This window comes from Onychostruthus taczanowskii, unplaced genomic scaffold, assembly GCF_017590055.1.
Source record: "Onychostruthus taczanowskii isolate IOZ18803 unplaced genomic scaffold, ASM1759005v1 scaffold9, whole genome shotgun sequence".
Classification (NCBI taxonomy): domain Eukaryota; kingdom Metazoa; phylum Chordata; class Aves; order Passeriformes; family Passeridae; genus Onychostruthus; species Onychostruthus taczanowskii.
The window spans coordinates 460794-486523 of NW_024506993.1; the positions used below are offsets into that span (position 1 = coordinate 460794).

General features: G+C 51.1%; 1 protein-coding gene across 3 annotated transcripts in view; it reads left to right on the forward strand.

The window, feature by feature from the left end:
* SRGAP3 (SLIT-ROBO Rho GTPase activating protein 3) overlaps positions 1–25730 on the forward strand; it is a 72997-nt gene that overhangs the window by 12572 nt on the left and 34695 nt on the right. For all 3 annotated transcript variants that reach the window (XR_005954221.1, XR_005954222.1, XM_041425897.1), the window contains exons 2-3: positions 19400–19592; positions 22328–22490. Coding sequence is in view for 1 of the 3 variants with exons in the window: in XM_041425897.1 (XP_041281831.1) it covers positions 19400–19592; positions 22328–22490 (356 nt within the window). In the remaining 2 variants the exon portion in view is untranslated. The remainder of the gene's footprint in view (positions 1–19399; positions 19593–22327; positions 22491–25730) is intronic.

Genomic DNA, 25730 nt, shown 5'->3' on the forward strand with positions numbered 1-25730 from the left:
CCTTGTCTGTAGCGTACATCACAATGACAATGAAAAAGACATTTATGGTCACCAAGCTATCACATTGTCACTGAGTTTGCTGCAGTGTCCTTGTCTGTGGCGTACATCACAATGACAATGAAAAAGACATTTATGGTCACCAAGCTAACTACTGAGCCTGCAGCAATTCATGGTGGCAGCACACCTTTGGAAGAAAGAAAAAAATCTTCATTGTCCTCTTCTTTCACTTTTTGGGGTCTTCGCTAGGCTGTATGTGTCTAGAGTTTGTTGGGAAGAGCTCCTTGCCCCCATGTGAAGTCTCAGGTTTCCCAGCAGCTCCTCTGCTCTTTGTCAGCCTGCATCCAGATGAGTTGCCAGGACAGAGGCACAGCTGCTCCTTGCAGGCTCTGAATTGCCAGGGTGTTAGCTTCAGTGGGCACCCAACATCCTCGGCCTCTGGGGTCACCCTGGCTGAGCTTTGCTGTTCTCCTGCGTTGCAAGGCCAGTCCAGGTGCAGCCACCCGTGCCTTCGATGGCACTGCCCCTGCTCCCCTTTGCTGTTGTCCCCGAGCGCTGCCTGCTTGGTGTTGCACCGTGGGGCTCTTTAATTGTTGTTTGTCATCGTGGGAATTGCTTGTTCTAAAACCAATTACAGCCTGACAAAACTGATCTGCCTTATTTACAAATACATCCATCTGCTCGTGGATTGCCTGGTAGCGCTGCCAGAGCAATGTGGGGCCGCGGTTGCTGCTGAGTTACCCAGGGGTTCCTGTGCCCACCGCCCGGAGCTGTGCTGCACGGGTGTTCTTTGCAGGACAGGGGAACTGCTGATCAAAGTGACAGATGCCCTGCAAACCAGGCAGGGGTAAAGCAGAGCCTGCTGTGCCTGGCACCTCGTGGGTGCTGGATGAGCTCTGCCCTGCTCACAGGAGAGGGATGCCCACACGTGCCGGAGCTGGAAGCCTGGATGTGGGGAAGGGGCTGCTGGTGGGTGGCACTCAGGTGGGTGTTCTGTGCCCTTTGGCTGCTGAAACAGCTGTGGGAATCCAGACTGCAGGATCCCCCCCTCAGGGAAGCTGGCAGATTCCTAATCTTCCAGAAACCCATTTGATAATCGATGCAGGACTAGATTCCTCCCTGGAAGCTGTACTCTCAGAGTAGGGTTCATGTAGGCAAGAGGAGGTGGAAGGTGCCTGGGGTGCGAGACTCTGATTTCTGTGTGTTCCTGGAACTCTGCTTTGAAAAGGCTCAAAAAAGGAGAAAAATGAATGGCTGGTGTCGGGACATTGGAGATAAAAACCATCAGATCTGCTAGCTGAAACTGTTTCAGACTATTTTAGTTTTCCTATGAATGTTGAGTTGCAGCTTAAAAAAGAACTGGGACACTATGAGTCAGTTCTGATTTCACCCTTGGGCCAGCAGTTCAAAGCTGAATATAGTGAATTTCAGAAGCCTTCTCTAACAGCCTCTGTTCCTTCTTTACTCTGTGTGTGGCCCACAGAGGGGAGGAGACGCAGACATACGTATGTTTGTTTACATACGTATGTAAACAAATACAGCACGAGGAAAACAGGAGGAGTTGGCCCCCTAAAATAAGTAATTGAGATTAGTGTGTCTGGGTTTTGGCAAGTAGTGGAGGTGAGCGAATTGGTTATTGTGAATAATTGATATGAGAAATTCAGACCTGTTTTTGTTTGTGATTTATCTAGGAATGAACTTTAACTTTTATATTTATAAATAATCACTCTGTTTTTTCTGGCTGGCTGAATAACTGAAAATTCATAAATTGGGATTAAGTGGCAGTACAGAATCCTGCAATCTGTACAGGAAAACCTGTGTTTACATGGATCTAAGTTTTTTTTTGATTTCCCGTCACCATAGTAACAAAAGATTTTCCATAAGGGTGAGCTAGTCTGGCAGTGGGAGTGAGGTGAGACATTCCCATTTTACCTCCAGATCTCTGAACGTTCTTTGACCTCTTAGGTCAGGTTTTTAGTACCACATTAATGTGGGCTTTGGCTGATGGGATTTTTGTAATTGGTGATGGTTACCGTGCTGAAATTGGTATTTGTGTTATAATCCATGGTTTCTCTGATTCTCAGCAGTGCCTGGTTCCTGTTAACAGGTTTTTCATAAGAATTGTTCTGAAATTCATTCGAGACAAATAACAGCCCTTTGATTTTCCTCTTCTTTCTCCTAGTACCAGACCATAGTTTAAAGGTGAAAATCTGGGGGGCTCTTCTGTTCTCCCACGGGTAGTCTGTTAACTGATTTGATACTTACGGGTGGTCTGGGGCCGTCCTGGGGACCCTGCCAGGGCTATGGGCAGTGTGGGGCTGTCCTGTCCCCAGGGCTATGGGCTGTCCTGTCCCCAGGGCTATGGACAGTCTGGGCTGTCCTGTCCCCAGGGTTGTGGGCAGTGTGGGGCTGTCCTGTCCCCAGGGCTATGGGCAGTGTGGGGCTGTCCTGTCCCCAGGGCTATGGGCAGTGTGGGGCTGTCCTGTCCCCAGGGCTATGGGCTGTCCTGTCCCCAGGGTTATGGGCAGTGTGGGGCTGTCCTGTCCCCAGGGCTATGGGCAGTGTGGGGCTGTCCTGTCCCCAGGGCTATGGGCTGTCCTGTCCCCAGGGTTATGGGCAGTGTGGGGCTGTCCTGTCCCCAGGGCTATGGGCAGTGTGGGGCTGTCCTGTCCCCAGGGCTATGGGCAGTCTGGGGCTGCCCTGTCCCCAGGGCTATGGGCAGTCTGGGCTGTCCTGTCCCCAGAGGCTGCTGAGGGGATGTTGGCTTTGGCCAGGTCCCTCATGGCCCCACCATCCAGTGTGTGCTGGTGTCTCCAGCTGTGGAGATGCTCCAGACGAGCCTGGGATTGTACAGTGCTGTTCACATGGCCATTGGTTTTGTTCACTAGTTTTAAATCCAAATAGAAAATCGTATCCCTGTTGATGATCTTCTCCTTGAAATGTAATTATGGCTCTGTATAATGCAGCTGTTCCTTAGCTCAGTAAAATGTCCTGGAGGCAACTTATTGGACATATTTTTTGAGCAAAGGCATCTTGTGACATTTTTTGGGAGTAGGACAGAGAAAATAATCCATTAAAATTTACAGTAAAATTGTTAGGATAACCCCTATGAATTTTAAAAAAGTTAATTTGCTTATAGTTATTAATGAAATTTATGGCTAAATTTAGGTGAGTTCTTTACACATCCCTTAGTTTGGACAACTGCTCTGCTTTGTTTTATTCAGTTTCAGCACTAATTTTCATCAACGAAAAGCTCCTAAGTTAAAGGGAGATATTTTCACTTAACTAATTCTGCTATTAATCCCTAATTAGAGGCAGTCACCTCATATATAGGCATTATTCCTGGGAAATATTAATGTGTAGCCTTCTACCTTTTCACTGAAGTGATTGTAATTTTATTCGTAATTTACATTTTAAAACTTAAAAGTATGCATGTGGCGTTTGATCGTAGAAGTTCCAGCATGTTAGAAATGCACAATTATCAGTGAGGGTCTTGGGTGTTTCCTTGCCTTGCAGCCAGTCTGTCGGTAGCTGTGCGTTCCTGATGAGCTCCCTGAAGGATGTACTGTGGTTTTTCCCGAGCAGGGAGCGAGCCCAAGGCCGCTGTGATGAAGCCTGGAGGAGGGAGCTCTGTGCTGGCATGAACGAGGTGTCCTTCCTGCCGGGGCAGCCTCGGTGTGTACTGCTGAGGTGTCCCTGGCTGTGCCCGGGCCGTGGCAGTGGTTTTGGGGCGTTTGAAGGGGATTTCCGCGGCTTTCCGTGCAGATGTGCGCTGCGGCGGGCAGGAGGGCGCTGCCATCCCCTGGCCGCAAAACTCCCCATGCCCCTTTTCTGTGTCTTTGTGTCTTCCTGGCAGAGCAACATCTTGACATATGCTGCTCTAGTCTGTAGATAAAACCCTGCAGTGCTGGGGGATCTGACATCCTCCTGGGTAGTCTGTTAACTGATTTGACGCTTCTTCCCCGGTACTGAAACCAAATTGTATTTTGCGTGAAGGAGGCGACTCGTTCCTGCGTTTTCCTTGGTGCTTGTGAAACGGGATTCTCTGGGAAGACTGCTCCAGAGAAATCACAACATTTTTCTGGGAGTCCAGCTGTATCCTAGGCGAGGCAGGCAGTCATTGTGGCAGTGCTCCAGCTGGAGTGTGGGACCGGCGCGTCCGGGGAGCTGCTGCGCGTTCGGAGCGTGCTGCTGCTCAGAGGGACCTCGAGAGCCTCGGGAGACAGGCAGCAGAGCCTCGTGAAGTTCAGCCAGGGAGGTGCCAAGTCCTGCAAGTCTTTTTTCCCCAAAAAGCGGGGAGATAGCCCTTTTAGACTCACTGTGCTGTTACATGTCTTAAAAAGCGCTCTAATAAAATAATGGTGGGCTGGTCTCTAACTGGATTGAAAATGTTTCTTGTAATTCACTAATGCATTTCCCATCATGTTGCCAGAACGTGTGCTGTGACTTTGAGGAGGCAGCAAATACAAGTTGCAGAGAATTCCGAATTCATTTATTTTGAGCAGGATCTTAGTTCTCACTTGGAGTTTCCTGCCATTGCTGGGAAGGCTTAAACATTTCTGCTTGTTCTTGTGTGCTATTTAATCCCATAACTCGTGCTGTGTGAAGCCATCAGGTCAGCAGTTTGGTGGAGGTGATAATGTTGGATGCTTGCCTGGGGCACAGCCTGTGGGCCACGTTTGGTGCTGGGGTCTGGGGTACCGGGCTGTGCTGGCACCAAGCTCTGCCGGCCAGCAGTGAAGCAGCCCCTGAGAGTGGGTGACAGATACTTGCACAACCCTCTGCTTGTGTCCTTTTGATGGCAATATCTTTTGTCTTTTTCTTCTTGGTAATGTCTTCTTTCTCTTTTTGTAGTATCCTGTATCTTTATTCATACAGATTCCTGTAGGATTTTGCTGAGAGCAGACCAGCAGTCTTTGGCAAGATGGTGCTTTAGACAAAGAGCAGGAGCCGTGCTGCTGTGTGCTTCTTTGCTGAGCAGAGTGGCTGTACTCCTGCAGGAGGGACACAGCTGTCCTCCCTGTCCTGCTGTCAGCACTGTCCCCTTCATCAGGGACCGTCATCGATAGGAACAGTCAGTGCTGGTGAAACTCGGCATTTTGTCCTATTTTTGCATTTATTAGCATACACTGATTATTCATAGGAATAATTACCCTTTACCAATTCACATTAATTTAGATGGCTTTTGAAAAGCAATCAAGAGGAGTGGGAATGATAATGCATCAAAGGCATATGGCACAGAAGAAATAGGGTGCATTTTACGTAATGACCATGTCAAGACACTGTCAGCTTTTCCCTTCAGACTGCAGTCATTGGAACCCAATTCGATGGTTGTGACTAAAGGCCACAATGTGCTCCCTGCCTCAAGCTGATTCATGCTCTTTGTCTCACTTTTGTGTCCCTTGAGAAAGGAACAACATCATTTTGGGGGGGACAGCATGAAAGCAGACAAAACCATGTACTAGGTCATTTCACCATTCCAAAGTGCCTTGCCTGTCCCTGCACAGGTAGGGTTAAGTTCTCAATTGCTTTTATTATCAGGGAGCACATGAAGCTTGGAGGATAGAGCAGATTTTTGTCCACCCTCAGCCACAGGGAAGAGCACTGGAGTCTCTTCATGGCCAGGGCCAGCGTGTTTCTTTCGCAGGGGAGAAGGTCTTGACAGGACAGTCAGATGTTGGGCGTGTTTGGAGGGTCGCACACCTGTGCAGGGCTGTGAAGTGTTACTCTCTCAGTCATGGTGAGCCTTCTCTGACTTTGAACTAGGCAATGGAGACAAAAATCTGAGTGTCATGTGGGACTCGTGGCCTAAAAGTACTGACTGTGTTCTTTTCTCTGGGTTACAGATGCTGCTCTGAGAGCCAAATGTGATGTGATGGAGTAAGAGTGCCTTGGTAGACAGAGATGTGGAGTGATCTAATCCTTAGAGAAGGGCAGGAGAAGGCAGGGTTCAGTTCAGGTCAGAGGAGAGGCTGAGCAGTGCTCATACACATTTTGGAGGAGGAGAGCAGCAAGTGTATATAGGGTTGGTGTTCATGATGCTTCAGTGGTTAAAACCTTGTTTTCTCAATTCAGGGAGAGAAATTCTTCTGTTTTTCAGATGAGCCTGGAACTGCTCCTGTGCAGATTGGTACAAGTGTTGATCAGCTGGTGCTGCTCGGCAGGAACAGCTCCGCAGCCCAGTGTGGTTCCAGTCAATATTGGCTGCTTGCAGTGAGCACAAGTCATCCCTCTTTGGGAGTGTCTCACAGGAGGAATGGCTCCTGCACGGAAAACAAACACAGTGAGCTGTGGCAGATATAGCTCCGGGATTATTGTGCTGACATTGTCAGAATTTTAGTAACAGAGAAGAAATCTCTATTGAGGAACGTTTGCAGGGGGTTGGTTACACACTTCATGTGCAGGGAGGGGTGGGTGTCAGTTCTATTAGTCTGGAATAATGTGTTGTCAGGAGATATGAAACTGGGATGCTGCTCAGGCTGGCTCTGGATTCTGCTGCACGTCATTCATACACTGTTCTGCATTCCATGTGCATTATTTTTGGCTAAATAAGTGAGCCCCTGAGTTCATCACGGCTTCAGCTTTGTGCTGTCAGATTGGAATGAGGACACTCTCTGAATCTGTGTGATAGAGTGGGACTTGTTCCACCAGAGGCTTCTGTTAAAGGAGGAACACAGTTACTGCAGTGTTGGAGACTTCTGTTTATTCCTGGCACTGATGGCAGGATGTAATCATAAAATTAGGAATTCGTGTGAGGAACAGTGACAGCATGCTGCCACCTTTATTTTGTATCTAAAAGAATCTGTTTACAGCATAAGGAGAAGAGGAAAATACAGTTTTCTACCAGCAGTGCTTTGGTACTTCATTTGATTTATAAATGATTTGATAAGCATGGATGTGCAATAGCAAAGAACACTTCAAAGCAAAAAGATTGTGAATGTTTGATTCCACTTTGGGGTCTGAACTCATGACACCCCCTATGTGGGACCTCGAGATTCCTTGGACCGTGCCGTGCTTACCCCTTGGCAGCAGCAGGTGCAGGTCCAGGGGGGATTTTAGTCCACAAAGTGCTGTTGAACGTTGATGGTGAGCTGTTCACGTGGGTGGGTTTGTCTGCCTTGTGCCAAGGTGGGCAGAGGTGGTTTTGGAGCAGGGAGGAAACGTGTCCCCCTGTGTAAGATACACTGCTGTGCTCAGGGGGCTGGGCTGACCCCCAGATGTGCTGGGGCTGACTCCTGCCCCTGTGCAGGGAGGGAACAGACCCATCCCCACCTTTCCAGGCTGCCTCTTGTCTGCCCACACACCTGGTTTGCTCATCTTGCTCGAGAGACGAGAGGAGGCATTTTACCGTGGGGAGCTTCAGGCTCCAGTTCAGGTCTGGCTGAGTGAAGAGAGGCTGCTAAACGTAGCTCAGAATCACGTAAACGGGCAATTTGATGCGTGGGAGAGAAGGAGAATAACACATGGGGCCAAGGAAGGAGAGGCTGGCTCTGGGAGGAGCCCAAGGTGTCCTTACCCTTCGGAGGGTTCCTCCGGGCAGGTGGTGGTGGGTGTCTCCAAGGCAGAGGGTAGAGTGCCTCTGAAGGAGCTGTCGAGGTCCCCATGAGAAAGGAGCGCCCTTTGTGCCCAGATAAATGCTACCAGAGGGGCACAAAGGGAGCTGTGCCCGCAGCAGGCAGAGGTGTGAGGAGGAGCCCGCTGGTGGGCAGCTGCACTCCTGTGCCTCTTCTGCCATTTTAAGGGGTGGATCGTGGCTGATGCCGTGAAACGCAGGAGGGTTAGAGCAGAAGGGAGAACGCGTGTTTGGAATGCTCCCAAAGCGTAACATATTGCACGTGTGTTATGTAGGCTTGGGAAACGATGTTTAAAGTAGCTGAGCCCACAGGCTACTTGGACAAAGCAAATATCAAGACCATTAAGTTCTCTTGCTAAGCTTGACTTGTCCTTGTTACTAAGGTCATTTCAGTGCGTATTTTGGTAACTGTGAGGTTTCTGTGTAACAACTTTGTGCTTGAAAATGTTTTTTGAATCAGTTGGAAAACATTTTGCCAGATTTTTGTCAAGCTGTCAGTGCAAGCTTTGTTACGTGCAGGAGTGATAGAGAAACACTTTTGAAAGTAATTTTTCTTCTTTTTCACTCTTAGGCTGATAAATCAGGAGAAGCAGCTTTTCTGGTCGTGCAGGTCAAGCAGAGAAAGGGAGTAGTTCTCAGAGAGACTGCAGGTGTGGTGCTGGGTTGGAGGGGTTGAGAGCCTGTCAGTCACTGCAGGGAGTGCACAGGGAGCATCAGTTCCATGTGTTTTTATAAGCCTGTTCCAATGTCAAACCCTGTCCTAAAAATGTGCTAAAATTGCCTGAGGGTATTGACCCTCAAGATGATCCCAGGGCCAAGGGAAGTTCAAGATTTTTGCGCAGAGGAACTCAGCATTTCAAAAGGGGATTTTTGGGAGGGCTGGGATAAAACAACTTCCATATGGAATACAGACTCGTAGGTAACAGGAACATATTAAAAGATGGTGATGGGTGTAAGACGCAGCTGCTGCCTAAACTCTTTGTGTTTTAGTGTATTGATGCCAGGCTGTAGCAAATCTCCCTCTCCCTTTGTAACTAACCTCTTGCTTTATCTCTTTCCAGCCAGCGGGAGTTAGTGTTGGCAATGTTAGTTTAGCGTGGTGTGGATGGATGACATCCTAAGGCCAGCTGGAAGGATACCCCGGGGGAGGGCTGGGGAGAAGCTGCCCTTGAGCTCAGGGCACGGAGCAGCGCCTGGGCTGCCCTGGCCTCAGAGCAGACATCCCGAGCTGGCTGCCCCAGCTCTCCTGCCTAACTCAGTGTTTCAATCAGATTTAGCCAGGTTCTGTTCCTCTGAGCTCCTCAAGTCGGGACAAGGAAAGGAATGAAAGTGGAAGGCAAGGAAATTCTGGACATCCCCACCCATCCGCCCAGAGAGGCAGAGGACGTCTCTTCTCTATAAGTTTTGGAAGGGCAAAGTGTCAAAATTACACACGAGAGTGATAAATGTGACACTGTCAAATCCAAATGTAGTTAAAGCAGCTTCTAAATAAGCCAGGAGCAGTAGTGAGTCAGCAGAGAGGGGCTATAAATACCAGAGCTGATGCAGCAGCTGCAGCTGGGGGGGCCACCAGGGAAGAAGGGAGTGGAGAGGCTCTGGGATGTACCAGGATCCACATGTGTTTTGAGAAGCTGTCAGAGAGAAGAGAACCAGAACTGGTAATTACAAGGTGCTCTCCAGATGCTTAGTCTAGAGTTAAATGGCTGGTTTTCATAGGTTCTCCCTTAGATGAAGAAAAAAGCAGAACAGGTGACTCAGAACTGTGCTTCAGTGGCAGGGGGAACTTGTGCAGGTGTAGGGACACTTCACCTGCACTGGAGCAAGCACTGCTGTTGCTTGTGCATCTGTATTCCCAGCACTCTGGAGGGAGATTTCACAGTAAACAAACCTTTAATTTAGCAGAGTTTTAAAACAAAGTGTGTTAACTGTCTCTGCGTGGTGTTTTTGGGAGATACAGAAGCAGGGGAGCAGTGCCTGCGTGCTGCAGGTCGGGGGTGTGCATGGAAGTGGCATGGTCACAGCTGACAATTCAGAAAGATTAAGGGCAAAATAATGTTCTGATGTGCTTTTGCAATTGAAGATTATCTGATGATAAAGTCACGAGGTGTTTATTTGTGGGGAGGTTTGTGTATGTAATTGCTTCCTTTTACACCCTGGATATCTGCAGCCATGTATTTTTTAAATGAATGGTAGAAACCGGGGTCTGACAGGTTTAATTTTTAATTCCTCTCTACTCTCCCACTCCTGCAGGGCTGTGCCCACTGACATACTCCCCTCTGCTGTCCCCACTTGCCAGAATGATGCAGTGCTTCTTGTGCTTCCATTTAGCCTTTGTTTTCAGTCCTTAGTTTAGGTAGAAATCCACGGCTTTATTTGGAACAGTCCCCATGTCCCCCCTGCTCTCCCTGTCCTCAGATGAGGTGGCAGTGGCATGGTGAGGGTTGCTGGTGGCTCCTTCCATCCTCCTGTCTCCTGTGTGTTCTGCTCAAGTCTGAATTTCAGGTGGGCGGGCAGTTCATTACTCTTTCTGCAGCATTTATGCAGATTGCGGTCTGAGCTTATTTTAGAAGAGCAAAAATCAGGAGCAATTAGCAATCTGCTCAGGAAGGAGCTGGGAAAGAGGCAGACGCCAGCTCTGTGGCATGCAAAGGACTGGGCTCTGCTGAGCCCGGCCGGTGTTGTCCCCGTGGTATCCGTGGGCTTGTACACCAGTGTGGCCTTGGTGGGCAGCACTCCTGCTGCCAGGCAGCGGCTGGAGCAGAGCCATGCAGGTGGATGATGCAGGAGTTCCTGCTGGAGCTGCAGGGTGCGGTGTCACGGGCTCAGGCGAGCGCAGGGAGCGTGGCAGCAGTGCTGCACAGGAGAGGCGATGTGGCAGTATCCCAGGGCTCAAGCATGGCTACCAAACCCTGCAGGGGCACAGGCTGCCCCAGCACAGCCCGAGGGAGCTGAGGGGGCCGGGCCATGGCATGTGCCAGCTGACCCCGTCAGGGAGGTCTGAGCAAGGGTTAGGGCTGCCCCTCAGCACAGTTCACATGAGTAAACAAATGCCAGTCTTTATTTGCTCCCCCTGCCAGGACCACGCATTACTTCATGTTTTAAGTGACTGTTGTTAACCTGGCTGGTGTCTCAGGCAAGCTGCAAGCCTTGTGTGAAGGGATGTGAATTCAGAGAATTGGAGAACTCTGCACATCAGAGTGGGAGCAGAAGAGCAAGAGGGGATTTTTTTAAGAAAACAGTGCTTTGACAGAAGGAATGCTGGAATGTTTACATCTATATCTTCTTCCATATGTGTGTGACACAAGGCAGGAGACTCCTGCAGGAGCCGTGCTGCAGCAGCTCTGCTCTGCATACCAAGGAAAGCGAGTGAAATATCTGAGGGGTTATTTTCTGGAAGTGATGGACACCTGCAGTGACAGCTGATTTTAGCAGAGCTGTAGCTGCAGGAGCCCTTTCTGTCCTGAGAGCGCTTCAGGAGAAGCTGTGCACACTGGTGCATATGGATTGCACTTGTCTGCTGGCTCGCTTCCCCTGGAGCTGCCCAAGTACCTTTAATGCCCTTTCTTATTTCTGGGTGGGAATTTAACACTCCTGTACTACACCAGGCTATTTCTGTATTTTCTTTGGTGTTGTTTGTCTATAACCATCTGGTTCTGCACCCACTAATAAATGGGATGCTGGGGAAGATGGTGAGAGCAGACAATATGCTTTGTGCTGATTTACCCTTCTTGAGAAGGCAGGAGCACAATCACTTCGTACTGAAGAAATGAAGCGAGCGAGGGCGATAATCTCTGCTTTGTGGGTGGCAGCTGCACAACCCAGTGATCCCAATGTAGAACATATTATTAGCCTCAAGCTAAGCTGTCTGCAGTCTGGAACTTGCTCCAGGTCTGTAGTAAATGATGAATTCATGAGGAGGTTGTGAAGTATTGGGCTGGATCCTGTCTGGTATGGAAAGCCCTTTGGAGACAGTCTCCCCACAGCTGCTGGATGCTCCGTTGCATGTCTGTTACCTTCTGAATATCCACGTGGTCCTTCTGCACTGCAGCAGTGAGGTTCTGCAGCTCTTTACTCACCCTGAAGCACCCCAAGACCGCTGGTGCTGCCTGCGTTTGCAGCCGTTGGGGAGGGTTGTGCTGGTTCTGGGGAAGGTGAAATTCCTCCCTACGCTTATGCTTCCTGTCTGCAGGTTCCAGGCTGGCTGGATCCAGTGGCAGATGCTTTCATTGGTCATGGCACAGCTTTCCCTTGCTATTCCAATATTGTGCTTTTTCTGGAAAGGAGGAGGAGTGAAGAGCAGTGTCAGCCTTGGGCTGACATTTTGCTGATCTCTGAGGCAGAGGCTCTGAAGGAAGGAGCACTGTTGATTCCCTGGCAGCAGCTGAGGCTTTCCTGGTCAGTGCTGATGAAGGCAGGGAGCAGAGCATCTGCACTTGCCTTGGGCCAGGTCCTTGTGCTGAAATTGAAAAAGCACGGGGAGATAGCCAAGAGGATGACAGCATTTCTGGGTGATGAGGACATGCTCCAAAGGAAGCATGATCAGGCTCCAGGAATGCCCAGGAGGTTTTGGTCAGAGGCACAGCAGGGAGCTGGATCAGACCCTGGAGGTGCCCAGGAGATTTTGGTCAGAGGCACAGTATGAAGCTGCCCACACCAGGTACAGGCCTTGGGGAGCCAGTTGCCTGTGATATTTTTAGGAACATTAAATCAAACAAATAAAAGAAATTGGGCAACTGCTGCTGTTGGACTTGCCCATTCCTACAGGTTCCTCAGTTTGAGTCTACTGCTTTGGAATTTGTTTTTCTTGTAATTTTCTGTGTCCCTTCAGGCTGGGAGCAGTTTGGCCTTGAAACGAAGCTCAGGCCCATCTCCACTGCAGAAAAGCACAGTGGGAAACAGCAGTGGCACAGATGCCCAAGGAAAGACTTGTTTTATCCTATCTGTAAAATTAGGTTGTAATTCATCCCTCTTTGTGGAAGATGTTGAGGCTTATAGGATACTTTGAGATGTGAGATGAAATGTTCTTAAAAGGAATTATCCTGTGTTTTTAATGCAAGTGAAGTATTACTCTGGAAAAGAATTGGTTCAGTGGATCCATGAATACACAGATTTTTCAGGCCAGAAGGCACTGCTGGTTAATCTGATCTGACTTGTGTGTGTAATATTTGATCCTGTTAGGGCTGTACAGAGGTTGGGGAACTTGCATACATACAAGGGGCTGGCTCTAGGAACTGTCTGCAAAGCTCTGCTCTCTTAATGATCTGTGAAATCTTTCCATGCCTGGATTAAGGAATGTGAGGTGCTGAAGTGAACCGTTTAATGATCTTCTCCTTTATTCCATCTCAGTGGCTCAGGGCAGGATTGGCATTCTTGTTCAGCTCTTTCTTTTCCAGTTTGAATACGTTCTGCTTTGCATCTTAATAGCCGCTGGCCCAGAGCTCCGCTTACATCCTTTGGGGGCTCTGGGGTGGTGAGAGCCTCCCTGCAGCCCATCCCGGTGGACACAGGCGGGATCTGGAGCTCATGCCGGCTGTGCAGGAGGGCAGGCAGAAGAGCTGTTTCCTCTGGGGAAAAAGCCACCATCTGGTTTTGTAAAGTTTCCTTTGCTCTTCTTAAATCATGAACAAATACAAGAGATCTGTTTGGTTCTTTTCTTTTTAATGCTTCTTTTTGCATCCCTTGTGTTCCTAACAGGCACAACCAGAGGAGGCACAAACTCAGCGAAGGCAGCCTTTCTGCCTGCCCCCTTCTCTTCCTGTTCTTGCTTGGGAAGCAGCTGGGGACAGAGCTCACTTGGGCAGAAATGCTGGCTGTGGGGCACAAGGGGTTCCCCAAAAGACACAGGCAGCAAGCAGGGCACTGCCAGGGATCTTGCAATGCTGGAGGTTTGGGGTGGACTTCTTTAAAGTTTGGCTTCTTTAATGTAACACCAAAACCCCCAAAACAATCAAAAAAACCCCCAAATTCAAACCCCAAACAACAAAACCAACCCCAACCTCCTCCAAGTCTTTTTTAAGGAGCATTTCTGGGGTCTCGCTCCACCTTCAGTCCTGCAAATTCTCCTTCCCATTGATCAGCATGATCAGTGCAGGGCCACATAGCCAGACATAGCCAGACAGCAGGGTGTAGGGACAGTAAATGAGATTTACTCCCTCGGTGCTGCTCGCAGTCAGACAGAAGTGGCAGCAGATGTGACCAGTTCAGGCTGTGAATTACAAGTGGACGAGTCTCTGTTCCCAAGGAAACGTGCCAGGGGCTGTGGGAAAAGGAGCAGGAGGATGCTGCAGCCCAGGCCAGGGGCTTCTCCCACGGCAGCCCTCTCACTGGGGCTGGGCTCGGGTCCCTGCCGGGCCGGGCTGGGCACAGACTCTCTGCTGACATGAACATTGGGCTGGAGCACACAAGGATTGAGTGAAGCAGAGGGCTGGAGTGGCTCTGGGACTTCCAGTGCTGTGCCCTGCACCTTGCAGGGGCCATGGAGATCCAGGGGGGCACTGCCAGCAGGGCCATCCCTGGGTTTAGCCTGCTGTGCTGCTGGCTGGGATGTGTGCCAGGCAGGAGAAAACATGAAAATATGCACTTCTGCTGCCTAAATTTATCCCCCAAAGCTTGTCTTGTCCCAGTGGTGACTCCTGTGGTAAACCACAACTCCAGAGTGAGGATCAGCCCCATCTCCAGTGTCTGATGAGGACGTGGGTCAGTGCCTGCTCCCAGGCTCCTGCTCTGCTTGTGCCTCTCTTCACAGAGAGAGGCATGGAAAAAAAAAACACTTTGGGTCAGTCTGGCTCATTTCTGTGAGTGGTGCAGAGTGAAACAAACCAGCTGCCATGCCAAGTGAGGATTTCTTCTGCAGGCAGGTTTGCCTTCTCCTTAGTGTCAGAGAGGAAAGACTGTGGCATCCCTGGACAACATTGTCCAGGAGGTGAGAGAGAGCCTGGAGAGGCAGCTGCCCAGCTGTTCCCAGAGCCAGGGAAGCTGTGGTTGGCATTGGTGCCTGCTCTGGGCACTCTCTGGCCAGCTCTCTTCCCATCTGGCACTCATGATGTGTGGTTTGAAGTGCTGGTTCTGTTCTTAAATTGGACATAATTGCAACACACCATTATATCTGTTCTCACTCTTGATCTGTGGGAAGCTTGGCCTTGAGGCTCAGCTGAAGTTAACAGTAGCCACTGTTTGGATTCCTTTGGTTGTTTTTTTGGTTCCTTGTGTCCCAGGAGCACTGGCTGTCGTGCAGGCAGTGCTGCCTGTGGAAGGGAACTGGGTGCTGTGCTTCACCCGAAACGCTTGTTGTTCCCTGCTGCCTCCTCAGGAGCCAGGCTGGCTGCTTTCAGATCTGCATTCAGAGACAGTTTTTAAAGGAAATCTGCTGTCAGTAGCTCCTGTGGATTTGGAGTATCAAAGTGTATGACAAATGCCTCTGCCTTGGCAGCCACCATCGTGTGCAAGGACAGGAGCGGGACGGGGAGCGCGTGAGGAGCAGCGTGTGGGATCTGCTGTTGCTGTGCCTCTCCGTGGCAGAGCTTTGCCTCCTTCTGCTTGTACTTGCTAAGCTTATTATTAATCATTTCAAGGCTTCATTGTCACCGTGTCAGCGGTGATATTTGTTCTTGGACACTGAGGGGCTGTTCTCATCTGCCTTTGCCCTTTGCATTAAACGAGGGGATGGTCCAGGGCAGGGGTTTCCCAGGAGAGAAGTCACTGGGTTTAAGATATGCTATCTTACACTTTCACTTCCCTTCTGAGTGGTTGCAGACGGAGTTGTTGCCTCACAGCCCAGCGCTCGCAGTGTGGGGGCTTGCTGTGGGTACGAGGGAGAACTGGGGCTGTGCACACGAAGTGCTGCAGCACGGGCTGGGGATTTCAGACACACATGAAAATACCTGAAAAATGCCAGTGTCCAGTGTCACAGGAGCTGTTTTCATGCTGGAGAGAAGTGTTTTCATGTCTCTTTCTTTTTTTTTTTTTTTTTTAAACCTGGAACACTTGTATCAGATAAAAGGCTTGTCTTGTTCTTTGTTTTACCAGGAGCCATATCTCTTGTCTTTGTCTAGGCAGTGATGTTACTAATCACACGGAAGGAAGGCGAGGGGAGGCTCGGGCAGCTTTGGGCTGTTTGCTTTCACTGCTCCACAGGGACCTGTGCAGCGCATGCAGGCACCCCTGGCATTTGTCTGGGATGCTCCAGGCTGTGAGCCCTGCAGCCCCTTGGCTGTTCAGGCTCGATGCTGTCCCTGCTGGGGCCCGAGCAGGCCTCTCCTGGCTGCAGCCCTCACGAGAAGGCGGATGGCCCGCTGGCACCCCGTCCCCTGCTGCTGTGGAGGGAAGGCAGTGCCAGAGGTGCCGGCAGCGGGAGCGTCCCACGGACAAGCGTGGGCTCTGAAAAATGCCCTGCCAGCCTGGGACTGAGCCCTGCTCCTCGGCATCGCACCGAGAGCCCGGCGCTCCTGGGGCTGTGCTGGCTTCACCTGCCGCAGCTGGGGTTCCGCAGTGGGGCCGGGCTCCAGCCTTGGCTCCGCGTGTGCCTGAGGGCTCTCCCAGGGGAAACCGCGTGTGCTGCTCAAACACGGCATGACAAAGCGCTGGGAAATACATCTGAGGTATTTTTGTTATGAAGGGGGCTGAACTTTTAGGGAGGGCTCTGAAGGGATACTCTGAAGGGGGCATAAAAACAACTGAGAGTCAAATGGCCTTGTTAGTGTGTTCTGTATTTGTGTAAGAATTGGATCCTCCCCGAGTCCAGCTTGCTGTGCTATATTTGCAATGAACTATTGGGTCTAATCCCAGTTGTGAGAAAATAATGGCTTTTGTTGCCAAGCATATTTTCTCACTTGTCACAAATCAGTGGGGTGAAGCATATGTTAGAGGAGCGGCTGTCTCGGGCTGCCCGGCGGGAGGATCCGTGGCAGCACCGTTCTCCTGGATGGGCAATTCAGATCATTCAGCACCGCGGAGCAGCCGGGGCTGGGTGGGCTGCCCCCGGGCTCTGCAGGGGCTGGGCAGGGGCTTTGTCCTGCTCTCCCCGGCACGGCAGCAGCGGAGCTCGGGCAGGCCCGTTGCTAGAGAAACCTCTGCCTTTGTCTGTCCCTGTCTGAGCAGCCGGAGCGTGGCTCTGGCCCGGCGGGGCTGGGGAGGGGGTGTTGTGCCAAACCCGCATCTCCAGCAGGAGGAGGAGGAGGAGGAGGAGGGAGCTCCGGTCCGCAGCTGCTGGGGCAGGCTGTGCTGGCTGGAGCAGCACCAAGGCCACGCTGCAGGCTCCCCGTGCTCCTGGCTCCCGCGGCCTCTCCTGTCTCAGTTTGGGCTTTGCAAGTCTTAGCTGACAAGGGTTTTCCACTGCCTGCTTTTCAGTGTTTGCCTGTGGAGAATTGGGTTTATTTAATATCCCATCCTAACTTCCCGTGTGTTGCCTGTCCATGAACTCTGCAGGGTATCCTGCTGTCCTTCTGCTGGGGTTGGCTTCTGTGGTGGCTGATGCTAGTTGAGGAGCCAAAGGTAAAGTTTTGGGGTCTGGTGCTGAAGAGAGATTATCTGCCGTGGAAAGCATAACTGGCAGTTGGTTGAAGGTTGGAATTGCAGGCCTGTGGATCCCCCCCAATTGGCAGCACGGATGTAGCATGGCTGCAAGCAGAGCAGGAGCTGTGCCCCAGAGCTGACTCCCTTGGAGCACTGAGCGATGTCCTTCTCTCTGCTGCCACGTCTGTCTTTGCATTGATGATGCCAGCAACTCTGCATTTTGTTTTCTACACAAGCCCTTCCCATTTAGCATGCAGCAGCAGCCCTGGGGTCAGTGCCATCTCCACTGTTGGTGTGATGGCTTGTCACTGGGTGGCTTTAGGGTCACAGCTGGCAGCTCCCTGTGCCCACAGAGTCTGTCCTTTGGCTCTGCGTGCTGGGCTGGCACTGACCTGGCTGAACTCCTGCAAGGAAACTTAGAAGTGTCAAATCAACACATTACAGGCACAGGAAAAACAAAGAAAATCTGTTGACAAAGGTTGAAGTGTGCCAGGGACAGAGAGAGCTGGGCTCCAGCAAACTAGGAACAGAGAGTATAAAGGCTGAGGCACTGATACCAGTTGTTGTGAGACCTCGTTTGCAATTTAGTATCCTTTCCTGCATTCTTCTGGCAGAGAATTTAACTTTTGAAGGTATCTCTAGCATTCTCAGTGGAGTGGGATTGCCCTTCGTTTTGGAGTTTCTGCAGCTTGCTGTGAGTGAGGGCTGATGTCTGTATGTCTGTGCAGCAGATGCCCAGAGTCCCAGGGAAACCCCTGTCTGGGCAGAGGCAGCAGCTGTGCTGAGCATCCCTGCTCTGCCTCACCCATCCTCTCCCAGGGGCTTGGCTTCTCACCAGTGCCAGGTGAGCAAAGGGAGAAAAACAGACCTACTTACAAACCTCAGGGAATGGCAAAGGACATGTTGTGTGTTATGGGTTGCTTATCAGCTGTTAGGAGCATTAAGGAGGCTGTTTCTGTAGGTGGACTAAAATGGCCGCAAGTGCCGTGGCTGGTCTGGGCACTCTTGTGAGGGGAGGAGAGTGAAGGGTCTCAGGGAAGCACATGCAGGAGCTGCCTCACCTCAGCTGTGCCCACCTGCCTGCTGCCAGGGGTGTGGGGTGGGCATCTGGGGGCTGCTCTGCCCTGTCCCCGAGGGCTCTGGGAGCAGGGAGGCAGCACATGGACCCGTTCCATCAGCCGACCCCTGCCATTCCAGCTCCTCTGATCCCTCTGCCGTGCAGCTGCCCCCCGCAGCCAGCTCAGCCCAATTGTTCTCAGTTTGAATAGACTTTCCTATGGTCTAGTCTCATTTTTCCTCTCCCTTCAGTTCTGCACACGCCCTCCGGACAGAGCTCAGCTGCTGCTCCCAGGAGAGTGAGCAGCTCCTGCACAGGGCTGCAGAAACCCTGCCCGGGGTTGGGAAGAGCTGGGGAGGTCTATTTCCATCACATCCTGTGCCACAGGTGCTGTGTTGCTTTTCCTGCAGGCAGGGCAAGGCGTCTGGCTGTGCCCGTGAGCAGCTCTCCTTCCCCGCTGCCTGCCTGGGGTCAGAATCCCCTGTGTGGGGGATCTGCAGCTGAGGTGCTGCGTTCTGGCAGTGCCAGGGCAGGGCCAGCACTGGAGACCAGCTGTTCCTGCAGCGCCTGTTCCCTGCAGGACACAGCAGGGACCCAGGTTCCCAAGGATCCCTTCCCACCTCCAGGCACTGCTGAGCCCACTTCAGGAAAGGTTGCAGGGGGCTGCAGTGTGTCTGACCTGGTGTCTGAAGGTCCTCAGGGGAAAGCAAATAAACATGGAACAGATGAAACCTTTGGTGGTTTTGAGCTGGGATTTGGAGGGTGTGAAAGACTTTTTAAGCCTTTGAGCCAAAGCTGGGCTGGATTTGTTGTTAAACCCGGCAGTGCAGGGGGGTGGGGTGAGAGAAGGGTGCAGTGCCAGCTTCCTTAAGGTCAGTGCTGGCCGTCTTGAAGGTATTCACATGGACATTTTTCAAGATAAAATGTTAGTTTATATGAGAATAGTGTGTGATTTCAGGTAGTACCAGCTAGATAGAAGCATGGTTTTCAGGTTTCAAAAGGCAATTGAAAGCTCTGAGGCTGGTTTCAGTGTTGCAAGACCGTTTGTTTTGGCAAAGAATAAGGTTTAACGTGAGGCTGGTCGATGGCACTGTTCTGCTCTCTCAGGAAGCAGATCCTTTGGCCTTATTGAGCCCTGAATTCACCCAGGGCTTGGAGGGAGCTCCAGCAGAGCTGTTGGCTCTGGGACAAGGGAGGAGAGCCTTCCTGGCCAGTGTCTGTAGCTGATGTCTTGTTCCTTCTCGTGTCCTGTGTGCCTGCAGAGATCCGAACGCAGCTGGTGGAGCAGTTCAAATGCCTGGAGCAGCAGTCGGAGTCGCGCCTGCAGCTGCTGCAGGACCTGCAGGAGTTCTTCCGCAGGAAGGCCGAGATCGAGCTGGAGTACTCCCGCAGCCTGGAGAAGCTGGCTGAGCGCTTCTCCTCCAAGATCCGCAGCTCCAGAGAGCACCAGTTCAAGTAAGTGGCTGTTCCTGGGCAGACTGGCCATGAGCAGAGGCTGCTGGAGGCTGGGCTGGAGCATCGCAGCCCTAGAGCAGGATAAGGGCTGTCACACCAGCCGTGACCTGCTCTGTCTCATCCCTGTGGGGCTCACAGAAGGAACTGGACATGTGTCTTGCCAAGACTTCCACCACAGCATAGCTGACCTGTGCTGCGTGAGTTACACTTATTGAGCACTTCTTGAGCGATACAATAAAAATAGGAACTGGGGGCTAGGAAGGAGTCAAACCCCTCGATTTTTTGAAAGGACTTGAATTCAGCCACTGATTTGATTGTGCAGATAGTGGTGGGCCTGGTCTGTAGCCCTGGTTTTTGTGTGTAGCCCAGTCATCAGCTGGCCAGGTGCTGCGTGTTTCGTGCAGGCTCGCTGGCAGGCTCAGGGTTGGAAGCAGTGTCTGGAAATGGAGTTTACTGCACTTTATTTGCAATAAAGTATGTGCTTTTTCTGTGCTCAGCCGTATGGTGTTGGAGGGAGGCAGATCCTTAGTGGAAATATTGTGAAACAAAGATTTGAAGTAGGAAATATGAACTGAGTCCTGGGATTGTGTGAGAATGAAACCAGTGATGCAATTGTGAAATCCATGAATATGTAAATATGTGTTTTCAAAAGCAGCTTCTTTTCAGTTTAACCACACTTGTGAGCTTGGCTAAACCAGAAAATATCTGAAAAAATAGAAAAACAACATTGACTCAGAATTTCATTTTGGAGGTGACTGCTCTGTGGTGAGGATACTGGCTTGTGCCATTCTGCTGGCTGGTGACCTCAAGGCCCTGTGGAGGCCACTGCCCATTGCAGCTGGGGGCTGGTCCCTGCTCCCCGGGTGTGCCAGGCCAGAGGTGTCTGGCTGGGCTCTGCGGGGCCACGCTTGCTGCTCCTGTGGGGGTTGGCAGCTGCTGGGGTTGTGTCCCCTGCCACAGCCAGCTCTCCTGGCAGTGTCGGGGGCACGGGGTCTCACTGGGCAGCACGAGCAAGAGCTGTGCCTGGCAGGATGTGTGCCCAGCAGGAGCTGTGCCCTATGCCCAGCAGGAGCTGTGCCCTATGCCCAGCAGGAGCTGTGCCCAGCAGGGGCTGTGCCTAGCAGGATGTGTGCCCTGTGCCCAGCAGGATGCAGGGGCTGTGCCCAGCACAATCTGTGCCCTGGGACCATGTGGCAGCACTGGCAGCAAGGAGCCAGGTGCTGGTTCTGGCTGCTCTCCTTGCAGCACCTGAGCCCAAGCTCTCCACCTTTGCCTCCCTGGTCCACAGCGATTGTCCCTGTCTCTTCTTCTGCCAGTGGTATCTGTGAAAGTCTCTCAGCTGGAATTGTGCCCTTTGTTCCAGATGAAACTCATGTCGTTCAGTTCAGTGGCCAAAGACTGCAGCTGCTGTTCAGTGCCTTTCACAGAGAGCCTGGGCTTTGCCTGATTGCTGCCCTTCTCCTCACCAGCCCCAGGCTCTTCACAGTCTGTTTCTTCCTCTAACCCCTGGTGATTTTTTTCCTGTTTCAGCTCCAAGAGCAGTGATTTTTGCTGTTACGTTGCTAAATCCTATTTATTCCATATTACTAAATCCCATTTAATCTGTTTACTCGGTCTCTCTGGTGTGAGGCTTTACTGCTGTCTTATGCCAAGCTCTGCTGATGATGAGTTGCTGTTCAGAGCCTCTCTATCCTTTTGGCATCTGGCTGTTGTGTGTTGGTTGTGTGGTGCTGAGTGCTGCACTGTGCACCAAGGAATTGAAGAAATTGGCCATTAAGGAGCTCTGGTTCAGAGGTGGAGCCCGCAGAGGTTCAGGGGCTATCTGGCCTCACCCTTTAGCTCAGAGCTGTATTAGGACTTTGCATTGCTCACAATTCTAGAAGCTGCTGCTGTGCAGTGTCCACAGGTGACAAGTGGTTCTTCACTGCTCCAAAGGACCTGGGCACAAGTGCTGGTGTTGGTGGTGTTAATTGGGTCAGCTTGATTTCTGTGCTCTCTCCTGCTGAGTCCTCACTGTCCATTCCATGTCCGGAGACTCCCTTTGTCCTCCCGACTGCTCTGTACCTGCCCTTGCTGGGCTCATCTGCACCACTTCCCCAGCTGCTCATGTGTGTCATTATTGTGATGAGGCCGTGACACTGCCAAGATTCAGGGTCCCTTCAGTGCTCCTTGTCCCGTGTAGCTGTGTGAGCAGGCTGTGCCCAGCCCTGGCTCTGGCCATCGCCGTGGCTCCAGGGCACGGACTCGTCCCGCTGTCTGTGTGCATTCTGTCTGTGTGTGCATGCAGAGGGCTCTGCAGTCTCCACGGTGTCCCCCAGCATACCTGAGGGTGTTCATGCTGTGCACAGACACTCTGAGGTAAGGTTGGATGCAGAACCCTTTCATGAGCACTTTTGAGTGGACTAAAGCCAGCACAGTGTATTGGCTGGCCCTTCTGCAGCAGAGTGACAGCTGTATTGTACTGCGAGTGGAAAGAATGAGCAAAACTCTCTCCCTTTCCAGGCATGTCTCTTCTCCTGTGCCATCTTCCAGAGCACCCAGTTTGGGAAGGGGCTGGCTGGGGGCCAGGTGCTCGTGTGCCACTGGGCATCCCTGCGTGGCAGTGCTGGTTCAGCTGGAAGAGGAGATCACACCCTGAATCCCAGTGACTGTGTGCACGGGAGGGAGGCCATGTGCCAGCAGAGGTCATTTGAAAATGTGTGCCTTTTTGATTTTTCTTCTCCACAATTCTCTAGGAAAGATCAGCACCTCCTGTCCCCTGTGAACTGCTGGTACCTGGTTCTGACGCAGACCCGTCGGGAGAGCCGAGACCACGCCACCCTGAACGACATCTTCATGAACAATGTCATCGTCCGGCTGTCACAGATCAGCGAGGACGTCATCAGGCTCTTCAAAAAGGTAACCTGGGCAGCCTTGCTTCACCAGCGTCCATCCTGGCATTTTAGTCTAAAATAGAATTGTCACAGATGTTTCAGAGCAAATCTCACAAGGGACTATGGCTAAAAGGCTTTCCAGGTAGTATTTATCCTAGAGTTTGAAAGAAACTGGGATCTAGACCTGTCAAGTCTAGAGTGTGAGGTGTGACCTAGTGCTCAAAGTGTCAGTGCCAGAGAAGTGAGAGGTGGAAACAGGCTGACTTTTTTCAGGACTCTTTGGAGGGCTCAGAGAACAGGTCAGAACAGGCTTGCTGGGTGGAGCCTTGCTCAAGGGCAGGATGGCAGGTACAGGACAGGAGTCACTTGCTTCCTGAGGGGAAGAGTCATGCCTCAGAAATTCGGTGGAGGTATTTCCAGGAGCCAGAGGTCATGTCATTAGCTGCTTGTAGGGCCTTCATTGGAAAAGGGCCTTAGCTGAAATTCTTGAAGAGCTGTTGAGTAGAGAGGGGCTGTTTTCTGGATTAATGATTAGTTAAAAGGCAGGAAAAAAGGGGAGTTCCAGTGCAGTTCCTAATAAATTATTTGGAAAAAGCCTGAAACAGTAAGATGACAAAATCTGATGATGATACAGAATTATTAATGATAACCAAATTAAAAAGGAGCATCAGAGACTTCTGAGAATCACACAGTCAGGTGGACCACAACTGTTCATTGAAGGTGAGGAGTGTGGTAAGAACATGAAGAGTCCCAGCAGAGGGTAGGCTCTGTGTCCTTGTTTTCATCAGGGGCAGCTGGGCACGGTAGTGAGGGAGCAGGGTGAGCCACAGGGCACCTGCCTCTCCAACAGGAGAAGGCTCATAATCAGGGCTTATCTTGAAATTTCAGCCTGACTGGAGAATAAATTTCATGTGATATTTTTATGGCCAGTTTCCTCTAGTTTATAGATCTGACCTAGAAATTAAACTGCAAGGTCAGGTTTGTGTTGGCTGATTTCATATGGGATATCATCCCTTTTCCTGTTCTCCTGCCCTCCAGAAATGGAGATACTTGGTGTATGTTGGTTAGTCCAGTTGTCTCAAAATGTTCCTCAAAATGTTTGCATTTTGCTCTGAACCAGTTTTTGAGATTCATATTTAAACTATGCTTCTGCTTCCCCTGCCCATGTCTGTGGATGGTGTGTCTTGTTTGGAAATACAGGACAAATTCAGCCAGCTTGCAAACAAGGACATGTATTGAGTGTTTTGAGTGTTCTCCTGTTGTGTGTCAATCCTCAGCCAGGACAGGATGGTGAGGTATTTCATCCATTCAGCAGAATCATTTCTTTGTGTTTGATGTTCTTCCATCTCCCCTCATTTTTGAACTTAAATTTCAACTTCTAAGGCTCAACATTTAAATTGGATAGAAATGGCTGCTCCTTGTTTCTCCCTCCTCCATCTGCTGCCAGGAGAGCTGGCGTGGCTCCCTCTGCAGCCTGCCAGGGCCAGCACTGCTTTGCATCCAGAGGAAGCTTTGCTGTTGGGGGTACCTGTGATTTCACTGGGTTTGTTCTTGGACTTAACTGTCCCTGGAAATAATGTTCAGCTAAATCAGGGAAAAGACTTGCTTTGTGTCAACGTTTGCCTTTCATGTGGACAGGGAGGCTGCCACTTTTGAGCATATTCAGGTTGTTTATTTTTCTCAGCCTATGGCATGCCATGTCTGAAGGGATCTGAGGCTGCCCTTCCACTTCACAGCAGTGCTCAGTGGGAACCTGGGGCAGCTGTGTGGAAACAGGAGCATGCTGGTAAATGGATTTTGAAGATCCAGCCTTGCAGCATATGAAGCTGCTCAGAGCAGGGATCTTTCGCTGTGGTGTCCAGTCTGGCTTGGAATGTGGTGGGTGAAGTGCTCCAAGCCCTCCTCCAGGGGGGCCAGGCTGTGCGAGGCTGCTGGCAGATAACCCGGCTGCAGAAGGGTTAAAGCAGTCATGGTTCAGCTGCTGGGTGTGCTGCAGATTGCTCTTTGATGGTAAATTAGAGTAACATTTTTTTCCAGAAATGTCACTTTTAATTCTTCCCATCTAGAGTTTATTAATGGCCTGTGACAGGCTGTGGGGACATAAGGAGCCAGGAGGTTTTGTTTCCTGCATTCATTATGTAAATGTAAACAATCCCGGGGAAGGGAGGGGAGGGCTCACAGGGTACAGGATGAGCACAGCTAAGGAGCAATTGCTCAGCAAGTGGTCATCTGCCTGGAAAGATGTGTGTGCTGAGCTGCTTCCCCGTGCAAAGATGTGTGTGCTGAGCTGCTTCCCTGTGCAAAGATGTGTGTGCTGAGCTGCTTCCCTGTGCAAAGATGTGTGTGCTGAGCTGCTTCCCTGTGCAAAGATGTGTGTGCTGAGCTGCTTCCCTGTGCAAAGATGTGTGTGCTGAGCTGCTTCCCTGTGCAAAGATGTGTGTGCTGAGCTGCTTCCCTGTGCAAAGATGTGTGTGCTGAGCTGCTTCCCTGTGCAAAGATGTGTGTGCTGAGCTGCTTCCCTGTGGAAAGATGTGTGTGCTGAGCTGCTTCCCTGTGGAAAGATGTGTGTGCTGAGCTGCTTCCCTGTGGAAAGATGTGTGTGCTGAGCTGTGCTCCCTCGGTGTCCCTGGCTGAGCCTGGCACAGGTGGGGTCATGGGCACTGAACCAGCAGTTTGTCCCTGCCCACCCAAGTGTCCTCCCCCAGCAGCAGCTCCAGCTTGCCTCCTCTGTCCACTGGGAGCTCTTCCAACCCAGACCATTCTGGCATTCTGTGAGGAAAGCAGAAGAAAACTCAGTTGGGCAGATTTCCCTGGAGCTTCCAGTGTGAGTCACGTTCCGCTGCAGGAGAGGGGATCAGGGTGAGGGTGCTGGCATTGCTCATAGGCAGCAGTGAGTGGGGATGCTGAGATGTGTCCCTGCTCTGCTGTCAGGGCGAGTCTGTCACCCTGAAACCTCACAGAGTGTCCTGGCACACGCAAACCCAGGGTGAGGCACCCATTGCCAGGCAGGTGTTTGCTCTGCTCTAACCTTCTGCTGTGCAGGAGGAAGGAAGTTTGATGCTTCTTCCAGGTATGGGATACAGGAAATGACATGTTTGAGACAGAGCATTGCTATGTCCAAAATAAGGGTGCTGGGTTATTCCCCAGTGTGGGATTCAATTCTGTGCTGTGACAGTGAATTTAATTACAGCCTGTGCTGCTTTGTCCTGGATGGAGGTTGGAGGAAGAAGCAGGGACTGGATGAGAGCTCTTGTCCTTGTCTTTA